The sequence below is a fragment of the Rhineura floridana genome, chromosome 14 (genome assembly GCF_030035675.1).
Source record: "Rhineura floridana isolate rRhiFlo1 chromosome 14, rRhiFlo1.hap2, whole genome shotgun sequence".
NCBI lineage: Eukaryota > Metazoa > Chordata > Lepidosauria > Squamata > Rhineuridae > Rhineura > Rhineura floridana.
The window spans coordinates 16,502,622-16,528,847 of record NC_084493.1 but is presented as its reverse complement, the minus strand read 5'-3'; the positions used below and the strand labels follow the sequence as shown (position 1 = coordinate 16,528,847).

Below are 26,226 nucleotides of genomic sequence, written 5' to 3'. Positions count from 1 at the left end.
AAACTCATAATGGCCAAGAAGAATTACAATGTATGTGTGTTTAATGCACAGGAACTTAAAAGAAGAGCGGAAAGGTAACGTCGATGGCCAGAGGGGAAACGTTTACCTGCTAAAACGTGCCAGCTCCATAATACTCCATTGCTCTCACATGACTTTATATCACACTCAACAAACATCTCTGTATTCTATCTTTTCATCCTTAAGACTGCAATTAAGAAAAAAAAATGCAACAGACCCCCCCCCCCAAAAAAAAACCTGAAAAAAATCTCTCTGGGGTCTCAGGTCCTATCGTTGTTAGAAATCACTTGGGAGTTGAATGGAAAATATTTTGCCTGCAAGGCATAGCTTTAGGTAAATATTTCATGTTTGAAAATAATATTTGAAGGAATGGTTGCTTTGGGAGAAAGAGTAGAATATAAATGTAATTAATCAATCAATCAATCAGTATTCTGACTGCAATTACAGTTTTGGGAAAGGACCTGGCTCAGGAATCGATCACATGCTTTGCATCCAAAAGGTGCCAGGTTCAACTACTGGCATCTCCAGGTTGGATTGGGAAAGATTCCTGTAGGAAACTCTGGATAGCTGTTGCCAAGCAATACGGATAATACTAAGGTAGATGAACAAAGGGTCTCACTCCATAGAAGCAGATTCTTTCTCCCTCATCTTTCCTCTTTCTGCTTAAGATTTAGCAGAGAAAGAGAGAGCAATTACAGCTGACAGTAGACTGCGGGGACATCTACTATTTGCCCTGTGCAGGTGAGAGGTCAATTATGATGATGTTCTACCTTCCTGCCACTCCAGCACAGAGGCCTTTCCCACTGCTTTGAGAGGTTCATTGTTACCATCTTGATTCTTCTTCCTCACAATTTTCATTTTCTTTTGCTTAAATTCTTGGACATCCCACTCCAGATCCCACAGCCAGGGATCATCTTTGTACCTGTTTTGATACATCAGACCAACCATAACACACAGGTTAATTTGAAGAATACTTATTCAATTTCCATCTATGAGATCTTGGTCTACAGGTTCCTGCTTATTTATAGTAAAAGGGAGGGGTGGACAAAAAGCTGTTCACCACCATGTTGTGTCAACAATCTCTCAATTTATCTAGATGCACTCAGTTCTAAAATATCAACAGTGAAATTCCTTTACTAAGCAAGTTTTCAGCTCAATGAAACAGGATTACCTTTCAAAATGTCTGCAGTTTAAATCCCATCAACCTCACATCCCTCCTTGTTGTAGATGTTCCTCATCATAGATTTTGTTGAAAGAAAAAAACAAGCTATGTATTTTAAAGGCCAGAACTAAGTGTTCAGTGAAACTGTGGTCTGGGAATCTAATTTTGCCATTGAACAGCTGCAAAGATGAGGGGGAAGGATGCAATTTTAAGCAAAGTGGTATGTGTGTGTGCTTTGGGGGTGTATCCTTAACTCTTCCCTTACTGTCCTGGTTCCCATCTTCAGCTGATTTTCCCCAAGATGCGGTAAATATGCAACTACAACCCCCAACTGGAGGAAAGGGTGAGTGCTGCACTCTCTTCGTGGCCACTTTTCTGCTTCATATCATGCTCTCCTCCTACTGCTTTGCCACTGCTTAACGGAGAGGCAGGTCTTCAGCATGTTTGCAGTTCTTGACTTAAGAGGCACTGCATTGTAACAATGTTATACTACTACAATAATGCCTCCTACCTCTCCTCATGAAGCAGCTGGCAGGCATTGTCAGCCAGGTTCATCAAGGATTTCTTCATCTCCTTCTGCAGTTCCTCATAAGTGACCTGAGCTTCATCCAGGTATCTCTCCCAGTTCTTATTGACAGGTAGGTACGAGACCCCCATTTCCAACATCCCTGCAAATGTGACAGGATGGGGACACCTAATGCAAAAATAGAGAGGAGACTGATCACAGAGTGAAACCAGTACACTAGAAGCAACTGGACTATACTACATAAACCTCAGACATTTGGTGACTTTAACAAACAAAGTAAGTACATCTTCAGCCTGTTTCATTATGCATGACCAACATACAGAACCCAGGTTGGATTCGTGTATGTGAAAGGCTGCATCTACATAGCTAGGAACAGGCTCCAAAGGTTGGGAGCACCAAGAGTAACAGATTTAGCCCCATCACAATGGTGTCCTTTTACTTTCTCTCGTATAAATGCATGGCTCTCATTCATTCCTATGGAGAAAAATTAAGTGCTGGAACTGGGGACACTGTTTCAACAAAGACAAAAAAATACCCTTCATTCCTGACACTTGGGGAGTGGACGAGCAGCCCTCATGGAAATTGTTCCCCCTCCCCCATCAAATGAAATTCCATGGAGAAAAAGGCATTCTGTGTCCACTCCCCCCATCCACACCAACAGATTGTCTTTTACAGTCTCCCTTCCCAAAATGACACATCTACTACCAAGTTTGATATAACTCCTAGAATTGTATGTTCCAGTTTGCCAACACGCATTATGAAATCTGGTCAACTCTTAACTACATGTGTTCACTGAAGTGCAATTACTGGGAAATTCATGCCCATGTATCACTTCCAAAATGTGTGGAGAGATATTGCTTGTTTCCTTCCTGCAAAACTGTATCACCAATTGATCTGGAGTGATGCTTTACCACCACACTGAGCCTTGCAACTTTTATCCGTATCAGAGCTTCCCAAACTTGAGTTCATTGACCCCTTGATGAAGCTTATGAAGTTATCATTGTCATCAACCCAAATTCTTAAGATTGTAAATGAAATAAAATCAAGAGATTAATACATAATCAATATTTATCAATCATCAATCACCATTACTAGGAATCATAAAATGTAAAAAATAGTTATTTTATTAAATACAGATGTTCCTCATTGGCACAGGACATGCCCATGCCCTTTATTTCTGAACCTCAGTCCCAAATTATTATTTTTTACATTATAAACTTTTTACATTATAAACTGTAAACTTCTTCTCCATCCCTACGCCCTTTTCAACCCCAAGGTCTTTATTTACCCTCTGCACGGTCCCATCAACCCCAGGGAGTCAATATGGACCACTTGGGAAACCCTGACCTATATTCGAAGAAAGGGGAGACCAGAATCCCTACTAGGTTAAAGCTGAATGGGATTTGCTGACAATCTTGCCCCTGAAGTGTTTCTGGCACACAAGGCAACCCACTACTACTGGCAAACCAAGAGCAAACTATCTCACAATCAAATCTACCATAGAAAAGGACTCCCCAGTTTATTTCCCCCTTCAAATAATAGGGGCAACATCTAAATTTTTGTCTCACATGGTTGTGCCCTACCAAATTCTTACCTTTTCAAGAAGAGAGGGAGCTGCTCCTGGAATATTTCATAAGTAGCCTGGACATCAAGGGCACAATATTTCATCAGGTTCTTTGGGGAGAAATAGAGAGAATGGGAATATGAAGTATTAAAGGCTGTATCTGTCAAAGAATTCCCCCCCACCAAAGTTAGCTATTCTTGTCAGTATCAAGAGCCACATCTGACTAAGTCAAATGTTCTGTCAGTTGAGCCCAGTACTACTGGTAAGAACACTCCAGATAGAAGGCAGATATATTTCCCATGTCTTCTGAGATCATTTTTCTTTAAAATGCCAGGCTTTAAACCTGGGACATTCTACATGTAAAGAACATGCTCTACAATAGAGTTATGGCCCTTGGGTTGCTGCCTTTAAGAAGTCTCATCCAGTAGATTCCCTCCCTACCTGGAAGTTATTCCTGATGTCATTCATGCTCCCCTTGACAAAGAGGTCCCGGGCTTCTTTCTCCAGTGGCTGGCCCCCAACATATAGGGCATGTACATCTACTAGGTTGTTGATGCTACTAATGTTCACCCAGTCCCAAGAGGCAATCTGCAAGGCAGTAAGGCAGAAAAGGAATGGGTAAAGTCCAAAGACTAAAAAATGCCCACTTTTGAATGGGAAGCACATACATTTTAAAAAGCACAGGAAAAGCCGTCCTTTCTGATAAATTCTAACCGTCAGGATTAATTAAACAGAGCATATAACTTATGGTTCCTCACTGGAACTGCAAGGCCTAGGAGGCCGAGTTTACACACGCAAGAGAATGAGGTGGTAGAAAGCTGAGGTCAGTAGACTTGGCTAGATTTCTGCAGACAAATAATCCCAGTTTTGAATGCTCCTCTACATCAAAAAAAACAACAACCCTCCCTGCCAAGAGAAATATAGCACAGTAGGGAGAAAGGTTCTATCCTAGCTCTCTGCCAACCATGTTGATGTTCTGTTTGTAACATAGGTGAATATTCAAAAATGTGATCATTCCAAGTCTAAAGTGAAACAGTCCATTATATTTACCATTATTTACCACTTCATTCTGCTGCATCTGTAGACCAGACTTACAGTGACAGCTACACAGAAATATAGTTTGCCTAACTAACCACCAGGTCTCTATTTGAGGATTGCTCACACAACAGTGATAATGCAAGAGGCAACAGAAGTTCATCTTGTCAAAGCAATCCCTCCTTGCTCTTTTCTCACATTTAGGATGTTGCTAACCTCCTCCATGCTGGCTCTGCCCTTCTGCCCTCTACAATCAGTTCAAAATGCTTTTGCCAAAAAGTCTCTTGACTGTCAATGATAATCTCTATGACAGTCCTCCATTTAAATCCCCATGCTGGTTCTGCCACATTTCGCAACGCCAGTGAAAGACAAGTGTACACATTAAAATGTTCAATTATGTGAGAGAGAGGGAGGAATGAAAATATGTTATCTTGGAAGAGAAGAAAAAGAGTGTTCAGTCCCAGCTGATCTAACGAAGTATAAAAATGGTATCTCTATCTGCTTGTTTCTCCAGTATTCTCATAAGATAGGGTATTAAAAACCAGTTATTCAAGTGTGTGTTTGAATATATACATGTATATATGAAATGTAGATAGCACTTTAGTTCTGCAAAATGCCTTCCAACCTTCATTTTCTTCCCACAGCAATCCAGCAAGGCCAGTCATTCTCACTTCCATGTTGCCAAGAGCTATAACTTGGTCAAGACTACTGAACTTACAGCTAAAAAGGGCTCTGAAATCCAACACAGACAATAGTTTGTAAAAGCTGAAAGTAGGTTTGAAAGGATTTTTACTGCTTAAGATGTGTACACACATTTAGTTTTGTTTCACTGTCTCCTCTGAACAAACAGGATTTGCTAGTTTGTGAAATAATATAAAACCCTGCAAAATCTGTTTACTAGAGACCAGAGGGGAGCTAGCATCCAGACCACAAGTAATCCTTCTTTCAAACTGCCTTCTACTGTCTGAAAAAAAAACACCACCAGCAGCACCAAATGTCCTGTCTGTCTCTAGCGCAATACTCTTATATGCTGGACTACATTACTTCTCATCTAGCACTGACTCCGTGCAAGCCATATTGATATAAACTGGGTCTGCCTTGTGAAGAAAAGGAAGAGTTACTCTGCGACTCCCCGCTGTCTCTCCAACTCACCGTAGGGCCGTTGGTTTTGCTGTGTGTTTTCTTGATATGCTGCTGCACCTGCTGCACCCCTCTCCTCTTGCCATGCTTTGCTGCCATCCAAAGGCTGCGCTGGAATCCTGTCAGCCCAGAGATGGCCATGTGCATACTCATGGTGTCCAGGAAACGCATCCGGGAGCCCTGAAATGGTTGTTTTAAGGGTCATATACACTGCCACTTTGACACTCATTTACACAAAGAACCCTACATGGAATACAAACAACAACATTGTACAACTTTCACCAGACGCTAAAGTTGCATCTCTTTACCCTGGACTTTGATACCCGAGATATATATTTTTAGGATCCATCCTATACTTCTGATTGTAAATTGTTTTACGTAAATGATTTCAATATTCTATTTTTATATTGTTGCAGCCCGCCCTTATGGTGAACGGCAGGTAGGAAATCCATTAAACAACAACAGGGAGGCAGCCTGGAGGATTAAAGAGTAATACTGTATGTTCAGGAGCAGGCCAACTGAACTTCTAGTTCAACATCATGTCTTACCAACAGGGGCCAAACAGACACCTCAGGAAGGATCACAGACAAGATAAGATGGCAACATTAAAACCCAGTTATATAGAGTTCACAACTTGACTTCCCTGTTATTGGGTGAAATTCTTGCCACATGGCTCATACCCAAACTACATATACATTGTGGAGATTTGAAATTCTGGCTGCACCTTCTCCCCTGCAAAACAGCACCAGGGTGATGGGTAGGAGAAGAAATACTTAACCCTTCCCTTATCTGCAACTTTTCTCACTTTTTCTCCAGCTAGGGGGTCCAGACTTGTACATATGTTCCAAACCGGAGTCTGGAGCCCCACTGATAGAACAGTGGCACATGCGGTAAGCATTAAGCACCCCTCTTCCTAATGCACGGCTTCTCCCTTGCAGATTGTACTCTCTTGACAGCACTTTGCAGAGAAGCACTGGCTGGGGTTTTGAGACACAAGGCAACAGCAGAACATGTAGTTCTATCCTCAGATGAACAAACAACCAGGACAGTTGCTTTCTTTGCAGCTGCAGTATCAAAGATTCACATGGGTTTTGTAAACAAAAATGCAGTTATCTACAGTGGGAATAATTCACACTGATATAGATCTAGCCTTTTATGTGATAATATACAGTATCTTAAGAATTCTGATGACAGATATTGACACTTGCTAATATGCTTGATTTCTATAACAAGTATGTATCTGTTGCTCATTATACAATTTCCCAACAGTTGTGGCTCATGGCTATGATAATAAAGCATACATACGTTGCCACAGATATCTAGCTTTCAGCCACTAAGACCACCTTGCATAGAAGAAGAAATCAAACAGAATAGGTTGGCAGACAAAGATGACTTACCTGGATCAAGTACTGTTCTTTGATGTGTGCACGGTCAAAAGAGACATTGTGACCCACCACCAGCCTCTCCAGCCAATCCTGCTTGGCAAGGCTGCTACCCGTTTCCAAGGGGATAAAGTCTGACAGGGTCAGCTGGCTAGACCAGGTGTATCGTTCCTCCAACAGTCGCTTACTACACCATGAGTACCTGGACAGCAAACACATCCATCTATGTGAACGAATGTTCTCTACCAAGGCATGATTGTACACAAGGACCCACATTCATTTCTTTCTGGATTTGAAATTATTAGTAATTTTAGAAAGAGGAATGCTGCAGCAATGGAGTGAGAGCCAAATTAAATATGGAGCACATCAGGATAGCTTCCCAGGGCTGCTGTCATTTTAGTGCCCATATCAATTGCAATTTTTTAAAAAAAGTTACAATCCCAAGCAAACTTACTATGGAATAAAATCTGCTAAACTCAGTGGGAGATTCTTTTGAGCCAACATGCTTAAGCTCCTGCCTCTTAAAACACCTTCAGATTTTAACACCAGCAGCCCTGCTCTTTTTTGGGCAGTTCTTCTAGTGTGTTTAAAGCTTATCCAAAACACATTGGCACACAATAAGTAACTATGCAGAGTGGTGTCCAGGTAGATCAGGGTCCCATCCTTGGAAGGTCCTCAAGAGAGGCCAAGTATGTGGTCACTGCATGAACCTATCATCAAGAATTTGATGCCCGAGTTTTGTTTTGCTCTTCCCTCCCCATCCCCTTATCCTTTTGTGTAATGTATTTTTAGATTGTAAGCATGAGGGCAGGAACTGTATAATTTTATTGATTTGTAAACTGCTCAGCAGGGTATAAATGCTTTGAATCACCACATCAGCACCATCTATTTATTTTAAAGATTTTTAAAAAAACTAATTTAACATAGGCCACGTATTGTATATGTGTGGTGTAGGGGTGACTAAATCATGGCTCATAAGGCCCATGCAGTTCCTTAGAAGTTCAAGAAAATCAGGAAGGGGAGCCCACAGAGGCTCACTCTTTTTTTCAACCTTCGCTTTGTTTTGAACATGTTTAGGGACAGGGGTTTGAATGTTCTAATTCAACACACAGTCTCTGTAAGTTCGATAGCATCTGTGCAGAACCACACACCTGTCTGAAATCTTGCGGGTCTACAGTTATATAAGGAAAAGTCACACAATCCACATATACCACATTAACAGTCAGATTAACAGCATCTCACTCTTGTTTTATCACAGAAGCCCAGTAAATTCCTAGGTGAATATATTTCTTCTCTTGCTGGCCCTCTGTAAACAAAAGGATGAAGACGTAGCAGCATGGCATATAAAGCCCTAAGATAGGAGATGCTGACCTGGAGATGAACAAGGACAAGAAGGAGCACTAGTCTTTTGGAAAGATATGGGATAGTGACTGACTGGGAACTTTGGGGCCAAAAATTGTATATAAATAAACTAATTAATGATGAAAAGAATATTTTGGAGCCCTGGGAACAGACGCAGCAAGGCGCTGGCTGAGTCATGTGGTTGTTGCCCAAAATGTTAGGTTTTCACACATAGTTTGTAGGAACAAGAACTCTATACCATCCCCCATACCATGGTTATCTGCATCTTACCAGGCATTTGGGGATACAGCTACTGCAAGGGTGGGGCAATGGCCTGCTTCCATGCACACTTCCACATCAAACACCAAGGCCCGCTCATCAGGGAAATCAACAGCTTTGTTCTCCCCATTGGGTCCATATTGAGTCCATCCAACTTTCCAGGCCCATTCTGGGGGCATTGGTGGGATTCCAGACTGAAGAAGTTCATTAGCAGCCTCCAGATATGGGAGGCTTTGCTTCTGTGCCAGGATACGGAAGTGTTCATCAATGTTGGCCCCATACAACTTGGGCAGCTGCAACGTCACGTCAGGAAGAGTAGATGTCTCTTTGCCCCACAAGTCATGCTTCTGCAAGTGTTCCATGCTCTTCTGGATGTCTTCCTCTAAATACTGTACTTGGGCACCGCGGAAAATCTGCTCATGAAGACCCTTGGAGAGCATCTGGATGCCAAGTGGATTCATGCGTTGCTGATTGGAGGCAGCACCAGTATCTTGCACCATCTCCTCCTGGCTGGCAGAGGAACTTGAGGACCATCTCTGTGTCCTCCGTAAAGTGAATGGACATGCCAGTGGTGTCCTCCATACTAAGCGTTTCATCTTCCCCAGAAATAAGCAGCATGGAGAATTTATATGATGTTCTTGCTAGCTCAGATCTATCAGGAGACAAAAACAGAATTGAGGTTTAGTGTGATATTTTTCCATCATCCTATCCACAATGCTGGACACCTTATCTCACATTAAGTTGTGCAGTGGCTAGAGTTTTCTGGATTTAGACAAGGGATACAAACCCTTGATCATTCACAAAAATTGCTAGATGATCTTGGCCACTATCTCTCAGTCAAACCTACCTCCCAAGGTGGTTATGAGGATAAAGTGTGTATCGGGAGACCATGTATGCTGTCCTGAAGTTTTTGGAGAAAGGGTAAGATTAAAAAGTAAATAAGCAATCCCAGATATTGCTAAGAGCCTCTGAAAGCAATGAATCCTATGCTGCTCATACTCATTTTCTTGAGAAACCAACTATTTTGCTACAAATGTTTAGCAGGCCTAAGAAAAGATTTCTAAATCCCAAGCATCATCATCATCAACATTGCTAGGGCCAGGATCAAATTCTATGTACACAGCATAATTCCTAGATAGACTCCAGCTGCAATGTTTGAGGCACTAAGGCAAGCATGTGTCAAGGATTTTTCCAATTCTGGTATAGCAACAAATAATACTTATTCCAAGTGAGTATTTTAGCAACCTTAGAGTGTGTTTTTTAACAAAATAAACAAAGGAGTACAATTTACCTATTACCTTCAAACCCTCTATTTAATTACTTTTCCTTTCCACACTACCCATACAAATTAATATTTATTCTTCTCCTTACCCCCCTCAAGGGTATCCAAAAATTATCCCCTTCCTCAAATTTGGCTATTCTCCCTCCTTCCCAAACACTCTTACTTTTTTCTCTTCCCCATCACAAACAAAAAGGTTTATATACAGTATCCCCTTCAAATAGCTGTTTTCCTCCCCTCACAAAAGTAACTAGTGTGACTCCCCCTATGTAACTAGGGTATCCCCCCCAAAAGGATGTCTGCAGAGTGACTGCCCCCAAATCTTCCCCCCCCAATTTAGCTATTTTTTCCTTTCCACACCACCCAGAGAAACTAACGCTTATTCTCATCGCCACTATTATCCCCTTCCCACAACCAAAAAAGGGCATCCACAGATTATCCCCCCCAAATGTGGCTATTCCCCCCTACTCTTTTCACACACAGACACAACTAGGCTGCCCCTCCCCACAAAAAATAGGGGGGGGTACAAGCTATACGATAGTCCCCCTTTTCTCCCTACTTCAAGGCCACACAACCCCCCCCTCAAGGCACTGAGGTAATTTTTGCCCACGACCCCAAACCCTTCCCCCACCTCAAGCCTCCCTGAGACGAACCTTCCGCCTGCACGAATAGAGCGCGCTCGCACGACGCAGGGGAGTTGTATGACCCACAAGGAAAGAACAAAAGTTTCCCTTTGCGCCTTAAAGATCCTCAGCCGCTAAAATTAGGTGTATAATCAGTCACAAAAGAAGGAGAAAGCGATGGGTTTGCTTCAACTGGAGCGGTTGCGGGTCTCTCTGTTTCTTATCTAGGCTTCTCCCCCCGGCACTCTCTAGAAAGTAGTATCTTCCTGTATGATTCCGGCTCAGCCTCGCTCTTTCAACTTCCTATAGGTCGAGTGAAAATATGTTTTTTAAGCTGGCCGCGTGGCCTAATGGATAAGGCGTCTGACTTCGGATCAGAAGATTGCAGGTTCGAGTCCTGCCGCGGTCGCAAATTCGGAGATTTCTTAGAGTCTCCTTGTTTCGTTTTTGTACGGTTTTTTCATTGTATGACAGAATATTATTTTTTGTCATTAAAGAATCCTCTTATTCTCCTCCACTGATATTTGATACTTTACTGTTGCCACAGTTTCCTCACAGGACAGAAAAGTCTTGCAACCTAATGATCATTTCCCAGGCACGAATTCAGTGTCCTTAAAAGCTGCAGCACTGGCAACCCTTCCCCAAGTTATAATATTTTTAAAAAGCTGGACTTGTGGAATTTGTGCCTGTTGTGCAGCTACTAAAAGACACAGGTCTACTATCACGACCTCCAACGTTTCGTAGATGAAAGTGTGGACATGCTTATAGGAACGAAGGGAGTTGCCTTAACATCAGACCATTGGGTCAGTCTAGCCCAGTATTACACGACACTGACTGGCAGAAGCTCTCTAGGACTTCAGGCAGGGATCCTCCCCTACCTGGAGATGCCGGGGGTTGAATTTAAAAATTTATGCATGCACAGCACGTGCACTACAATCTTTCCCTCAAATAATGGTTCTTCTGAACATCAGTAGTGTAGTGGCAAATTCAGAGTGCAGGGTCCCTTCATGATGGTCACATCCCTCCCCCCTTTTTTTGCTGCTGGGTTGACAGTGATCTCCTTGTTAAAGCCTTCTCTAGGAGCCAATCAGCATGAAATAGGAGTGTGTTAGCTACTGAGGAGGGTCTTCTTGGTGGCCAACACACTCCCCTTTCAGGCTGCTCGACTCATAGGATGCTAGAGACATAGGGACTCTGCTGGGACCCTGCTCCCAAAAAAGTAGGTGGTCTAAGACCGCACATGACTACACCCCTGTTGAACATACCCAGAGTGCCTTTTCATATCCTGCTTAGCTACTGCAGCTTACCCTCCTAGGGGTGCCCATTGGAACTGGTGGGGCGGAAGGCAGGGAGGCCCACAGTAAGTGGAGTCAGAACCAATGACAGCAGGAGCCACTTCATTCTAGTTTTCTCCCCATTCTCCTCCCTGCTGAGTTCTGAAAGTGCAACTCTGAGAATAAGAAGGAGGAAGCTGTCAGCCAGGGCCACCCTCTGGCCTGGTTGAAAATCAGAAGGCAGGCAGATGGGGGCTGAATTAGGACAAAATGAGGTTGGTGGGGCAGTGTCCCGTTTGCCCTAATAGACCAGCCTCCACTAGGAGAACCATGAAAGTTGTCTTGAGCTCCTTGAAGGAAAGGCAGGGATGTATTCTGAGCAGCAGGTGGAGATGTCTCTCTGAATACACCCCCACTAAGCAAAAGACTCCCTGCAAGTAAACAAAGAACAATGCAGGGAGAAAGATACCAGTCGAGACAGTGCCTTGTAGTGCTAGCTTTCTACTTGCAGGGAGTACTGCTCACGTTGTGAAGCCCTTAGCAGTTCCATTCTGTTCTGTGCTGTTCGGGCTTCAACTGGTGTACTGTATCCAGTTCTGGGTGCCACATTTCAAAAGGGACAGTGACAAACTCCAGTTGCATCCAGAGGATGAGGGTGAGGAGTTTGGAAACCAAGTCCGTGAGCTAAAACAGTTGAAAGAGCTGACGTGTTTTGGAGGAGAGAAGGTCAAGTAGGTAGATGTAGATGTACTGCCCTCAAGTCGATTCCGACTTATGGCGACCCTATGAATAGGATTTTCATGAGGCCAAGAGGCAGTGACTGGCCCAAGGTCACCCAGTGAGCTTCATGGCTATGTGGGGATTTGAACCCTGGTCTCCCAGGTCGTAGTCCAACACCTTAACCACTATACTCAAGTAGGTAGAAGTCTTTAAACAAGTTATAAAGGGTCGCCATGCAGAAGCCGGAGCAGACGTGGAACAAGGATGGGGCACCTGGGGCCTCCCAAGCCACTCTATCTGGCCCTTGAGACTCTCCTTTGACCATGCCCCCTCCCCAGACAACACCCTCCACTGGCCCTCCTCCATTTCCTTCTCAAGTACAATAGGGCCTCGCTTTTTGATGGCCTGCTTTTCGGCATTCCACTAATATGGCAGTTTTCAATTAGAGGCCCCACTCATACGGCACGTTCCGCTTTTATGGCATTTTTCGGGGGTTGGGCACCATTTTATTGACAGCGTTCCGCTTTTCAGCAGGTTTGGTTTTAGACGGGGGTCTGGAACGTAAACCGCTGTATGAGTGGGGCCCTACTGTACTAGAATGTGTCCTTGAACTGTGATTATGCTTCTTGCTTGCCTGGATGGACAACAGAGAGGTGCTGAGGAATTTTTGCTTCACTAGAATACAGCCTACTACATAGAACCATAGAATCATAGAGTTGGAAGGGGCCTATGAGGCCATCGAGTCCAACCTCCTGCTCAATGCAGGAATCCAAATGAAAGCATAGCCGACAGGTGGCTGTCTAGCTGCCTCTTGAAGGCCTCCAGCGTTGGAGAGTCCACCACCTCCCTGGGTCATTGGTTCCATTGTTGTACCTCTCCAACAGGAAGTTTTTCCTGATGTTCAATGGAAATCTGGCTTCCTGCAACCTGAGCCCATTATTCTGTGTCCTGCACTCAGGGACGATTGAGAAGGAATCCTAGCCCTCCTCTGTGTGGCAACCTTTCAGGTACTTGAACAGTGTTATCATATTTCCCCTCTTCTCAAGACTAAACATGCCAAGTTCTTTCAGTCTGTCCTCATACTCAAGATGAGGTCTAACCAGTTCCGAATAGAGGGGAACCAATATTTCATGCTATTTGGAAACTATACTTGTTAATGCAGCCTAAAATAGCATTGGCCTTTTTTGCAGCCACAGTGCACTGTTGGCTCATATTCAGGTTGTGAGCAACAACAGTCCCAAAGTCCTTCTTGCATGTAGTATTGCTCAGCCAAGTATCCCTCATCTTAAAACTGTGCATTTGGTTTCTTTTTGCTAGGTGTAGAACTTTACACTTATCCCTGTTAAATTTCATTCTGTTGTTTTCAGCCCAATGCTCCAGCCTATCAAGATCACTTTGAATTTTGTTTCTGTCTTCCAAGGTATTAGCTATCCCTCCCAATTTTGTATCATCTGCAAATTTGATCAGCATTCTCTGCATCTCCTCATCCAAGTCATTAATGAAAATGTTGAAGAGCACTGGGCCCAGGACCGAGCCCTGCAGTACTCCGCTCGTTACCTCCCCCCAGTTTGAGAAGGAACCATTGATAAGCACTCTTTGAGTATGATTCTGTAGCCAACCGTGGATCTACCTGATAGTTGTTCCATCCAGCCCACATTTAGCTAGCTTGCTAATCAGAATATCATGGATCCCTTTGTCAAAAGCTTTACTGAAGTTGAGATATATTATGTCCACAGCATTCCCACAGTCTACAAGAGAGGTTATCCAATCAAAAAATGAGATAAGATTAGTCTAGCAGGATTTGTTCTTGATAAATCCATGTTGGCTTCTAGCAATCACTGCATTGTTTTCAAGGTGTTTGCAGATTGACTGCTTTATAACCTGTTCCATAATTTCCCCAGGGATCAATATCAGGCTGACTGGTCTGTAGTTCCCAGGTTCCTCCCTTTTGCCCTTTTTGAAGACTGGGACAACATTAGCCCTTCTGCAATAGTCCAGCACTTCACCCATCCTCCACAATTTCGAAAAGATAATAGACAGTGGTTTCAAGAGTTCTTCTGCCAGTTCCTTCAATACACTAGGGTGGTGCAGTTCATCAGGCCCTGCAGATTTGAACTTGTTCAGATTGATTCCCTGACCATTTGTCTATCAATCTCAAGCTGCAATCCTGCCCCTTCAAGTTCATGTTTCCCAGGAGGGTCATAGACCCTCTTTTGGGAGAAGCCTGAGCCAAAGTAGGAATTGGGCACTTCTGCCTTTTCTTTGTCGTCTGTTATCATTTTGCCATCCTCACTGAGTAGCTGTACCACCATTTCTTTTCTCTGTCTTTTACTATGGATGTACCCGAAGAAAGCTTTTTTGTTGCTTTTGGCATCTCTGGCTAATCTCAGCTCATTCTCAGCTTTAGCCTTCTTGACGCCATCTCTGCAATTCCGTGCTACCTGTCTGTACTCTTCCTTTGTGGCCTGGCCTTCTTCCACTTCTGGTATGTGTCCTTTTTTGTGTTCAGGTAATCTCTAAGCTTTCTGTGAAGCCACATTGCCTTCTTCTGATATCTTCCCCCTTTTTTCCTTGATGGAATTGTTTGCCATTGTGCCTCTAGAATTTCCTCTTTTAGTAATTCCCACCCATCTTGGACTCCTTTTCTCATTAGGGTCGCTTGCCATGGAACCTTACTTATCATTGTTCTGAGTTTATTAAAATCGGCTTTCCTGAAGTCCAGGGTACGCTCTGCTTTTGCTTCCTTTAAATAAAAAACTCTAGTATAGCTTGGTCACTTTCCCCCAGAGTTCCTGTAAAGGCCACTTCATCCACCAAGTCATCTCTGTTGGTTAGAATCAAGTCAAGGATAGCCGATCCTCTAGTTGCTTCCTCCACTTTCTGTAGGAGAAAGTTATCTCCCGCACAAGTCAGGAATTTCTTGGAGGGGCCGTATTTGGCAGAATTTGTCTTCCAACAGATATTGGGGTAATTGAAGTCCTCCATCACTACTACATCATGCCTCCTCAAAACAAAAGTTTCATCTTCTCCTTGATTGGGTGGTTGGTAGTAGACTCCAACCACCATGTTCCTTTTATTCCTTGCCCCATTAATTTTAATCCAGATGCTCTCAATAGAGCTACCAAGCTCATCCTCCTGTATTTCTGTGCAGGGATATGTATTTTTAACATAGAGCGCGACTCCGCCTCCCTTTCTATTCTTTCTGTTCTTTTTGAACAGGTTGTATCCTTCAATTGCTGTATTCCAGTCATGGGAGTCATCCCATCAAGTTTCAGTTATACCTGTCAAGTTGTATTTACTCTCCTGTATTAAGAGTTCAAGTTCATCCTGTTTGTTTCCCATACTCTGGGCATTAGTATACAGACATAAAAGACCATGTGATTTATGGCCTGGCTTCCTTCCTACATTTTTATGAAGACTATTACTGGGCCCCATTAGAGCCATTCCCTCAGTTCCTCTTACTGTGCACAAGCCTTTGTTAGTTGTTACCACCAAGTTTACGTCTCCCTCCCTGCAGGATTCAGTTTAAAGCTCTCCTATTGAATTTGCAGTAATCCAGGACCCATCTTTAACCCAAACATGCTTTTAGGAACCCATTTTTCTTTCTTTCTTTCTTTCTTTCTTTCTTTCTTTCTTTCTTTCTTTCTTTCTTTCTTTCTTTCTTTCTTTCTTTCTTTACCATATATTTTTATGACGGTAGCGCTGCTGGCCTGCTGTTGTGACCCACTGTTGATTAGGTCATGGCCCAGGAGTGGGTCCCGACCCACCAGTTGACGACCACTGGCCTACTGTACAAAGGTAAATGTCACATCCATTGCTCTGCCCACTTGTTCTCTGGTTGCACCTACTTTGTCACTGGCCCCTCCCATCATTGACATGATGTGGTTCTTGAAAGGTTGCTGGCAGGGGAAGGTGGCTCTCAGGCTAATAAAGGTTCTGCTCTGGAGCAACCAATGACTGGAAACTGCAGGGAAGCCCATTTTGGTTAAACATTAGGGCAGCCTTTCCCAACCAGTGTGCCTCCAGATGTTGTTGAACCACAATTCCCATCTTTCCTGACCATTGGCATTGCTGGCTGAGGCTGATGGGAGTTGTGGTCCAACAACATCTGGAGGCACACTGGTTGGGAAAGGCTGCATTAGGGCAAACTTCCTAACAGTGAGAGCTATTTGACAGTGGGACGGATGTATTCCTTGGGCGGAGGTGGGCTTTTCTTTGCCGGAGGTATTTTAAGCAGAGGCTGGATAAGCATCTGTCAGGGGTGTGGTTGTTACATACAGATCCTGCACTGATCAGGGGGTTGAACTAGATGAACTTCAAGGGTTTAAGACAGACAAAAGAAAGCATTTCTTCACAAGGTGCATAGTTGAACTATGGAATCCACCCCCACAAGAGGGGTTGATGGCCACCAACTTGGTTTAAAAAGAGGATTTGACCAATTCATGGAAGATGCTATCTATCAGTGGCTGCTAGCCAGGTTGGCTATGCTCTGCCTCCATATTCATTATGCCTCTGAATACCAGTTGTTGGAAACCGAGGGGAGACTGCTCTTGTGCTCAGGTCTTGCTTGAGGTCTTCCTATGGGCATCTGGTTGGCCACTGTGAGAACAGGATGCTGGACTGGATGGGCCACTGGCCTGATCCAGCAGGATCTTCATAGGTTCTTCTGTCCATTTCAACCCTGCAACGTTTAAAAAAGTAATTTAAAAAGTTATTTCCCCTATGCAGCCTGAAGTGGAGCTGTCCATTCTATTGCCTACTTCTGTTTCATGTCTAGACCAGGCCTAGATCTGAAAAAGATCCAAGCCAGCCAGGCTTACGCAAGGAACAGAATTAGGGCACCTCCAGACTGTCAGTATTTTGCAAGAGTGATTTAGATGCATACCACAACTTTAGATTTACACATATAAAGAGGATTAAAATGCCCTGTCACCCTAGCACAACAAATCCACTTTTGGGGAAAGAGACCTGGACTTTTCACAGTTTGGAAAGTGGCATGGAAAGGTGTGGGACAAACGAATGACAAACTGGAAGATGTTTAAAACCTCTGCAAACAAATCAGAATGAATGCTCAATAAAGCCTGGATATGATCTAACCTCCACAGAAGCTTTGTGCAAGCACATCAGGATGAATGCTTAATAGCCTGGAATACCCTAGGTCACATCCGCACCAAATATTTAAAGCACATTTAAAGGACATGGCTTCCCCCAAAGAATCCTGGGAACTGTAGTTTGTTAAGGGAGTTGGGAACTATGGCTTTGGGAGGGGCAAACTATAGTTCCTGGGATTATTTGGGAGAAGTTATATGCTTTAAATGTATAGTGTGGATGTGACCTTCGTCTGGAATGGAGGGATCCTGAATTTGTTCCACCAGGAAGTATTTCCTCTATTGTACACCAGATGGCAGTGTTGTCTGTTTCTTAATAATGAAACACTAGCCAGAGTATTCATTCCAAAAGTGGCTTTCATGCTTCAAAAGCTCGGGCTTTCTTAGGAATCCTTGAATACGAAAATATTTGCTGGCCGCTATGGAGCCTCCCCTTGTGCAGTGAATGAGGGGGCTACTCTAGGATAGACTCTGAAAACAGGGCAACAAGCTTCTTGCAAGCAGCTGCATGCACCCAATATGAGGAACAGCCAGTCTGGTGCCCTCTAGATCCTAGGGCTACAACTTCCATCTTCCTGGACCATTAGCCATGCTGGCTGAGGCTGAAGGGACTTGTAGTTCAACCAAATCTGGAGGGTAGCACATGAAATACCCCTGAAATATGTACTTCCCATTTCTCTGAGTGATGAAAAGGTCCAGAGATGGTGCTGTCCGATTTAAGCTGCAATCCTAAACTCATGTACTAGGAAAAGCCCCTCAAACGTAGTGAGATGTACATATGAGCAAAGGGGTTTAGGATTGCTCTCCTTCTAGATGTTATGGGATTGAGGGTTGAGAGGGATAATTTCAATGAATTGCCCTTCCAGCCTCTGATTTGGGATCTGCAGAGGAAGAAACCTGCTCCACTGGCAAGGTTTCCTTTGTTAAGCTAGTCTGTGAGCCAAGTCTATCAAGTGTCTCATTAACAAGTGTAAGAATTGGCCAGGAAAGCAATGTTGGCCAAAGAACTCTTTCAGGAGAGAGGCCTTCCCCCCACCCCCCAACAAAGAAGTCGTTTGTGTTAGTGTCAGTCTGAGAAAAGGCTGGGAACTGAAAACAGACAAAGAAGCTGGCTTGCTCTCTGGGTCTGAACCCCCAAAGCTATGGGCTTTGAGGAGGAAGATCTGATGGACTGCTAATGCTGTGAACCTCTCCATCTGAAGCTCAGGTTGTGTATATGTGCAAATAAACCATCTATCCTAGAAGACGCCAGAGTCTCCAAAGACCTTCTTTCCAAGGAAACCAAACCCTGCATATGCACAGGAACCCCTGGAAGTCTCTCACTGTTCAGAGACTGGGGTGCATGCAACAGGATAAGAGAGCTCTGGAGGTGTATGGCATCTTTTTGCAATATGTTTGGTTATACATTTTGTATGCAGAAACAGATGGCACATGTCTGTAAAGCAAGGATAGGGAACCTGTGCCCCTCCAAATCTTCCTGGATTCCTCATCAGCCCCAGACAACATGGCCAGTGGTCAGGGATGATTGATGGCCATTGTAGTCTGATAACATCTGGAGGGCAATAGGTTCCACAACCCTGCTGCAAATCAGGCACACCAGTTCCCCTTCCTCTGAACACAGCATTTATTTATTTATTTACTATTGCATGTCTAGCCTGCCTTTTCTCCAAGGAGCTGACGGTGGCATACATGGTTCACTCCCTTACATTTTTCCCCTTGCAACAACCCTGTGACATTGGTTAGGCTAAGAGGCCCAAGTGACTGGCCCAAGGTCACCCAGTGAGGTCGATGGCTGAGTAGGGATTTGAACCCTGGTCTCCCAGATCACATTCCAACACTTTAACCACTACACCATACTGGCTTTCCTGGAGTTAGCAATGTGAAAGAAATATGGCTTTGTTCGCATTTTAATGTGAACCTGCCTCATTTGCATTTCCTGAAACAAAACATGAACTGAAACGCAGCCAGCTATCGAAATGCACACTTCTCTGAATTTTGTGATGCAGTTCTCCAACCGAAATGTGTGTACAAAAATAAATATATGTTATGTAAAATCGTGCATAAAAATGCACATATCAGTGAAAACAGCATAAAGAATCAAGAATAATGTGTTGAAAGTCCCCTGGAGACTGCTGGGTAACAAGCGACGAACAAGTCTAATATCATTAATAGTAGCAGCAGCAGTAAACATTCCATTAATTGCTTTGAAAAACTTACCCCACTTTGTAGAGATGCATCTGCTGCGGACTGGTTCGACTTTATTGTGTGTGCCAGTGGTTCCTAAATGTTTTCCCCACGGACCACTTGAACATTGCTGAGGGCCTTGGTGGACCACTTCATGGTTTTTCCGCCTGTTGTAGCAGTTGTAATGCGCTGTGCTAGATGCTGTGGGATTTTTATTTGTATTTTTTTTGCTTCTGTTCATTGATTATATTGTATTTTATGGCATCACAATTTACATTCCATAGAATTCAAATTGCAATACAATGAAATACAATGTCAGAAAGAGAAAAAGCAATAAAATTACAATTAAAATTAAATTTAATGTGGGACATGCCACAGATAATAATAATAAATTTTATTTTTCAGTCGCCTATCTGTCCGGGTTAGCGGACACTCTAGGCGACTTACAATATCATAAAAACACAATATACATCAACAGCAATCACTGCTGTGGGACCACCACCTCCACCATCCTTCCCTGAGGGACTTCTGCCTGGCAGGACCAGGCCCCAGGTACCCAGCCAGCCAGGACTGATTCTTACCACCTGTCCCTCTTTGGAGGGATACATAAGCCGGCTGGCTGAGGTGGTCTGGGAGATCCAGTGCCTGCAGGCAGAAGAGACCATTGCCCAAGGGAAGGAGAGGCTGCTACTGCTTTCTTTTTTTATTATTTGTAGTGTGTGGTTGTGTCAGTTGTGGGTGTCAGTTGTGGGTGTCAGTTGTGGGTGTCAGTTGTGGGTGTCAGTTGTGGGTGTCAGTTGTGGGTGTCAGTTGTGGGTGTCAGTTGTGGGTGTCTGTGGGTGTCTGTATAATGTGTGGGTGTCTGTATGAGTGGATGTTGTTTTATGTTGTTGTGTTGTATGAGTGAGGACTGTGTTGTGTGTATGTCAGTGTGTGTGTGTATGAAATTCTTGTGTTTTTAATATGTGCCTGGGAGAGAGGATTTTATGTGTAGTGTGGGGACTTTTGGCCCCCCCGATTAACATAGTGACAGGTAATGGGAGGTATGGCATTAGGAGGAGAACAGGCCAGGTAAGGGGAACTCGTCCCAGACAAGTCATGCCTGTGCCTTGTTCCGGTTCTCCTCATATCCACAGGATTTTGGGTTGTCCTATCAGCCAGCTCTCGAATCTCCAAGTGCTGCTTTTAAATGCCAGGTCGGTATATAATGAAACCTCCCTAGTCCATGATGTAATTGTGGAGGAGAGCGCCGACCTGGCATGCATAACCGAGACCTGGGTGGGGGAGCAGGGAGGAGTTGCCGTTTCCCAGCTTTGCCCACCTGGGTATATGGTCCAGCACTGTGGTAGATCCGAGGGCCGGGGAGGGGGGGTCGCTGTGGTCTATAAGAGTTCTTTTCTCCTCACCAGGCACCCTGTCCAGGTGGTGACTGGCCTGGAGTGTCTCCACCTTATGTTGGGCCAATGAGACAGATTGGGAATTCTGTTGGTGTACCGCCCACCTTGCTGCCCAACAGCTTCCCTAGCTGAGCTGACCGAGATAGTCTCGGAGGTGTTGTTGGGATCCCCTAGACTTTTGGTACTGGGGGATTTCAATATCCACGCAGAGGCTGTCTTATCAGGGGCAGCTCAGGACTTCATTGCTGCCATGACAACAATGGGGCTGTCTCAATTTTCTACTGGACCAACGCATGTGTCGGGACATACTCTTGATTTGATCTTCGCCACTGGACATGGAGATGGTGACCTGCGGGTGGGGTGTTTTTCATCTACCCCATTGTCATGGACAGATCACCGCCTGCTGAGATTTAGACTTACAGCGTCCCTTTCCCTCTGCAAAGGTGGGGGACCTATTAAGTTGGTCCGCTCCCGGAGACTAATGGATCCTTTGTGTTTTCAGAAGGCTCTGGGAGATTTTCCGGCTGATAATACTAGTGCTCCTGTCGAGGCCCTGGTCAAACTGTGGAATACGGAAATGACCCGGGCTGTTGACACAATCGCTACTGCACGCCCCCTTCGATGTAGAGCTCATACAGCTCCGTGGTATACCCCGGAGCTGAGAGTGATGAAACAAGAGAGGAGGAGGCTTGAGTGTAGGTGGAGGCGAACTCCTGACGGATGCAATTATGCCTTGGTAAGTGCCTCCACTAAGTTGTACATAGAAGCGGTAAGGGCAGCAAAAAAGTGTTATTTTGCTGCCACTATTAGATCATCTTTATGCTGCCCAGCGGAGCTTTTTAAGGTAGTACATGGGCTTTTACACTCTGGCCCTCAGGATACTACAGAGTCATCTGAAGCCTGCTGCAACGAGTTTGCGGGGCACTTCCAAAATAAAATCGCATGCATCCGTAGGGACCTCGACTCTAATGTTAGGACAGTTGACTCCATTGAGGTACCTAGATCACGGTCTTGTCCTCAGTTGTTGGATGAGTTTCAGTCGGTGCAGCTTGAGGAAGTTGACAAGATGCTTGGACTGGTGTGTGCAACCACGTCGGTACTCGACCCTTGCCCTTCTTGGCTAGTTAAAGCTAGCCGGGCTGGAACTGCCAGCTGGGCCAAGGAAGTGATCAATGCCTCCTTGAGTGAGGGAGTTGTCCCTCGTTGTCTCAAGGAGGCTGTAGTGAGACCTCTCTTGAAGAGGTCGTCCTTGGACCCAGATAATTTGAACAACTATCGACCAGTAGCGAATGTTCCATTTCTGGGCAAGGTCTTGGAACGGGTGGTTGCCAGCCAGCTCCAGGCGCTCTTGGATGAAACCGATTATCTAGATCCATTTCAATCCGGTTTTAGGCCCAGTTTTGGCACAGAAACAGCCTTGGTCGCCCTGTACGATGACCTTTGTCAGGAGAGGGACAGGGGGAGTGTAACTCTGTTGATTCTCCTTGATCTCTCAGCTGCTTTTGATACCATCGACCATGGTATCCTTCTGGAGAGACTCGTGGAGTTGGGAGTTGGGGGTACTGCTTGGCAGTGGCTCCGCTCCTACTTGGCGGATCGTCTCCAGAAGGTAGTGCTTGGGGAACATTGCTCGATACCCTGGACTCTCCATTGTGGAGTCCCTCAGGGATCGGTTCTGTCCCCCATGCTTTTCAACATCTACATGAAGCCTCTGGGTGCGGTCATCCGGAGTTTTGGAGTGCGTTGCCATCAGTATGCTGATGACACACAACTCTATTACTCCTTTTCATCTGCTTCAGGTGAGGCTGTTGATGTGCTGAACCGTTGCCTGGCCGTGATAATGGACTGGATGGGAGCTAATAAACTGAAACTCAATCCAGACAAGACTGAGACGCTGTTGGTGAGTGCCTTTTCCGCTCAGATGGAGGATGTTCATCCTGTTCTAGATGGGGTTACACTCCCTCTGAAGGAACAGGTTCGTAGTCTGGGGGTTCTTTTCGACCCTTCCTTGTCACTTGAGGCTCAGGTAGCCTCGGTGGCTTGGAATGCGTTTTACCATCTTCGTTTGGTAGCCCAACTACGCCCCTATCTTGGCGGTGATGACCTCGCCTCAGTTGTTCATGCTCTAGTGACCTCTAGATTGGATTACTGTAATGCACTCTACGTGGGGCTGCCCTTGGACGGTTCGGAAGCTGCAGCTAGTGCAAAACGCAGCAGCCAGACTGACGAGGACCAAGCGGTCCTCACATATTACACCTGTTCTGGCCCGTTTGCACTGGTTGCCGATTTGTTTCCGGGCCAGATTCAAGGCGCTGGTATTGACCTATAAAGCCTTATACGGTGTGGGCCCGCAATATCTGATGGAACGCCTCTCCCGCTATGAACCTACCCGTACACTTCGTTCGACATCTAAGGCCCTCCTCCGAGTACCGTCTCACCGAGAGGCTTGGAGGGTAATGACAAGATCTAGGGCCTTTTCGGTGGTGGCCCCCGAATTGTGGAACAGTCTCCCCGAGGAGGTACGCCTGGTGCCTACGCTGCTATCCTTTCGGCGCCAGGCTAAAACCTTCCTATTCTCCCAGGCATTTTAATATATTTCTATGTATTTTACTGTTTTAATGTTTTAGCTATGCTAATATCATTTAGTGTTATTATGAATTTGTATTTTTATCTGTGATTTTGTTCATTTATTGTATTATGGTATGTTGTACACCGCCCAGGGAGCCATTGGCTATGGGCGGTTTATAAATGAAATTAAATAAATAAATAAATCAGCTTCAGTTAATACCACAGAAAAAACTAATCCACCACAATCTCATAGGCCTGCCTGAAAAGCCAGGTCTTTAAGGCTCGGCAAAAGCTTATCAAGGAGGGAGCATGTCGAAGACCCAGGGGAAGAGAATTCCAGACCACCTGGATGAAGATCACGGACCCCTGGTAGTCCATGGATCACCGTTTGGAAACCTCTAGCATATGCGAATGGAACTGTAACTAACGGAAGCATTCCCACAGCATATAAGGAACTGGCCTACATAACTACATATCTTTACCCCTGTTGGACTTACCCATACTTCGTTGGTGGACCCTTACGTGCAGAAGGGCCCAGGTTCAATCCCCTAAATCTCCATGTAGGGCTTGGAGAGGCTCTTTGTTGGAAACCCTGGAGACCCGCTGCCAATCAGTGTAGACAATACTGAGCTAGATAGATCAATGGTCTGACTCTGTAAGTCAGCTTCCTATCTTTCGTATATGGAAACTTTTGTTTATGTACTGTCCATCTGAATAGCAAAAAGAAATGGTGTTCAACAAACTAGTCAGATCTTTCTAAAGTTGTATGTGACAAATTTCATTACTATGTTCAGTTTTTGTTTTGAATTTTTTGGAAAGAAATCTGAGAACATTGCTTGCAAAACATGCATAGCAGACAAACCTGCCCACAAAGCTATGCCTATTAGGAAAAAATGCACACTAATACGCTGAGACATTTTCGTGAGGACTCTCTTTTTTAATAAATAAATAAATCACAAACTGATGTGGAAATGTGGCAAACCTGAACTTAAACCTGGAAAAGAGACAAATGGAGGGAAATCAAAACTGACAAATTTGTCCATCCTTAATTGGAGCTGCACAAGTTTCCTTCTTCCAGATAGCTGCCTCCCTTTCAGATATATTGCATTTGGGGTGGGATTCAAGCACATACCAGCAAAGTCAGGTTGTGCAATTATTGTTGTTTTGAAGCTTTTGTACAACAAACATACTTCTGCAAAAGTTCCAGCTTTCCACAGTTAGGAAAGTGGTGAGGGAATGCACTGGAAATTGGGGAATAACACTTGCTTTGATGCAGCAGCAACTAACCTCCCTGCAAACAAATCAGAAAGAATGCACAATAAATAACTGACATCTAATCTCCTTGCAAACAAATCAGAATGAATGCTCGATAGACAGGTCACTGGGAAGTACCCTTCATTCCAAACCCTGGCAATATTCCTCCTGAAAAAGGTTTGGTGAGGCTGCCTGGTTCTGGACTCCTTAACATGAGGGGTTAAGAAACAATTTATGATCTTTCTCAAAATTGTGTGTTTAGATTAACTGGGCTGCTCTGGGAGGAAGCTGGAAGCTTGCCTTTAGCCCTCAAATGTGACAAGTGGAGTTAAAACCGAGATTTAATTATGAGCCATTATGGGCTTGTAACAACATTATAATCCAACGTATGTTCCAATAACAATCCATAATGGTTCTGTGTTTAATGCCCTGTGCTTGTTCTTGGAGAAATGCCTTCTAATGGACACTCCTGATAATGAGATGGCAAGTGTCCAGTAAACAGCTGGGCTGTGTGCCCTTCCTGGTTTAGAAAATAATACCTAGATCTTGGGAGCTGTACTGAAACTGGTGGCAGGGGGGAGGAGGCAGTTTTCCTGCCTGAAGACTGCAGGAAGGGCAGGCATGCATTCCAAGCCTCTCAGCCACATAGCGAAAAAGTGCTGTTGAGTTCCCCACACACACACACAAATCTCATCAGCACAGTTTGGTGTGTCATTTGACCATTTCCTGATGCTTGTCAGCGAAAGCAATTAGCTAGGGTTCCATGACGTTTCCTGATGTTGCCTCCTTATGCAGGCACAAGTGGTGGCAAAGAAGGAAATGGAACATTTATAGTTGGCCTAGCCTCTGTGAATTCTTACATTTACATCCCACCTTCTCTCTAAGGAACTCAAGGTAGTGTGTGTGGTTCTCCCCTCTCCGTTTTATCTTCAGAACAGCCCTGTGAGGTAGGTTAGGCTGAGAGGCAGTGACTGGCCCAAATAAGCGTCATGGCTGGGTAGGGATGTGAACAGTGCTCTTCCAGGTCCTAGTCCAACACTCTTAACTACTATGCCATGCCAATCTGGAATGCAATTAGCAAACAAAGGTCTATTTTTCAGACCAGATACCATTGTGAAGGAAAACAGCAGCACGCTGCAGGTCTGTCATTGGTCTTGTACAGGATGCATTAACTCTTAGCCTTCTGCAGTTGTGCAATAGCAAATTTAGAAGTGCAGGGTCCCATCACGATAGTCATAGCCCTGCCCCTCCCCCCTTTTTCGCTGCTGGCTTGAGAATGAGATCCTTGTTAATGCCTTCTCCCACAACAACAAATGTCCCTAGGAGCCAATAAGCATGAAAGGGGAGAGTGTTAGCTACTGAGAAGACACTT

At 44.5% G+C, this 26,226-nt stretch overlaps 1 protein-coding gene and 1 non-coding gene across 6 annotated transcripts in view; one reads left to right on the top strand and one right to left on the bottom strand.

Moving 5' to 3' along the window:
- The window catches only part of POLG (DNA polymerase gamma, catalytic subunit), a 29,183-nt gene extending 18,571 nt beyond the window's left edge, over positions 1 to 10,612 (bottom strand). The window contains exons 1-9 of one of the 5 annotated variants that reach the window (XM_061594782.1): positions 9,739 to 10,041; positions 9,295 to 9,348; positions 8,460 to 9,099; positions 6,843 to 7,029; positions 5,458 to 5,625; positions 3,712 to 3,858; positions 3,301 to 3,380; positions 1,692 to 1,874; positions 789 to 940 (exon numbers count right to left, since the gene is read on the bottom strand). In XM_061594782.1, coding sequence (XP_061450766.1) covers positions 789 to 940; positions 1,692 to 1,874; positions 3,301 to 3,380; positions 3,712 to 3,858; positions 5,458 to 5,625; positions 6,843 to 7,029; positions 8,460 to 9,043 — 1,501 coding nt within the window. In that variant the 5' untranslated portion in view covers positions 9,044 to 9,099; positions 9,295 to 9,348; positions 9,739 to 10,041. Of the gene's footprint in view, positions 1 to 788; positions 941 to 1,691; positions 1,875 to 3,300; positions 3,381 to 3,711; positions 3,859 to 5,457; positions 5,626 to 6,842; positions 7,030 to 8,459; positions 9,100 to 9,294; positions 10,042 to 10,357 lie in introns of those variants that run through there. The other 4 variants (XM_061594783.1, XM_061594784.1, XM_061594785.1 and 1 more) reach the window with 4 other exon arrangements.
- A 73-nt stretch (positions 10,613 to 10,685) lies between these two features.
- On the top strand, positions 10,686 to 10,758 carry TRNAR-UCG (transfer RNA arginine (anticodon UCG)). Its single transcript has one exon. It is a non-coding gene; the product is annotated as a tRNA-Arg (tRNA).
- The last annotated feature ends 15,468 nt before the right edge of the window (positions 10,759 to 26,226 follow it).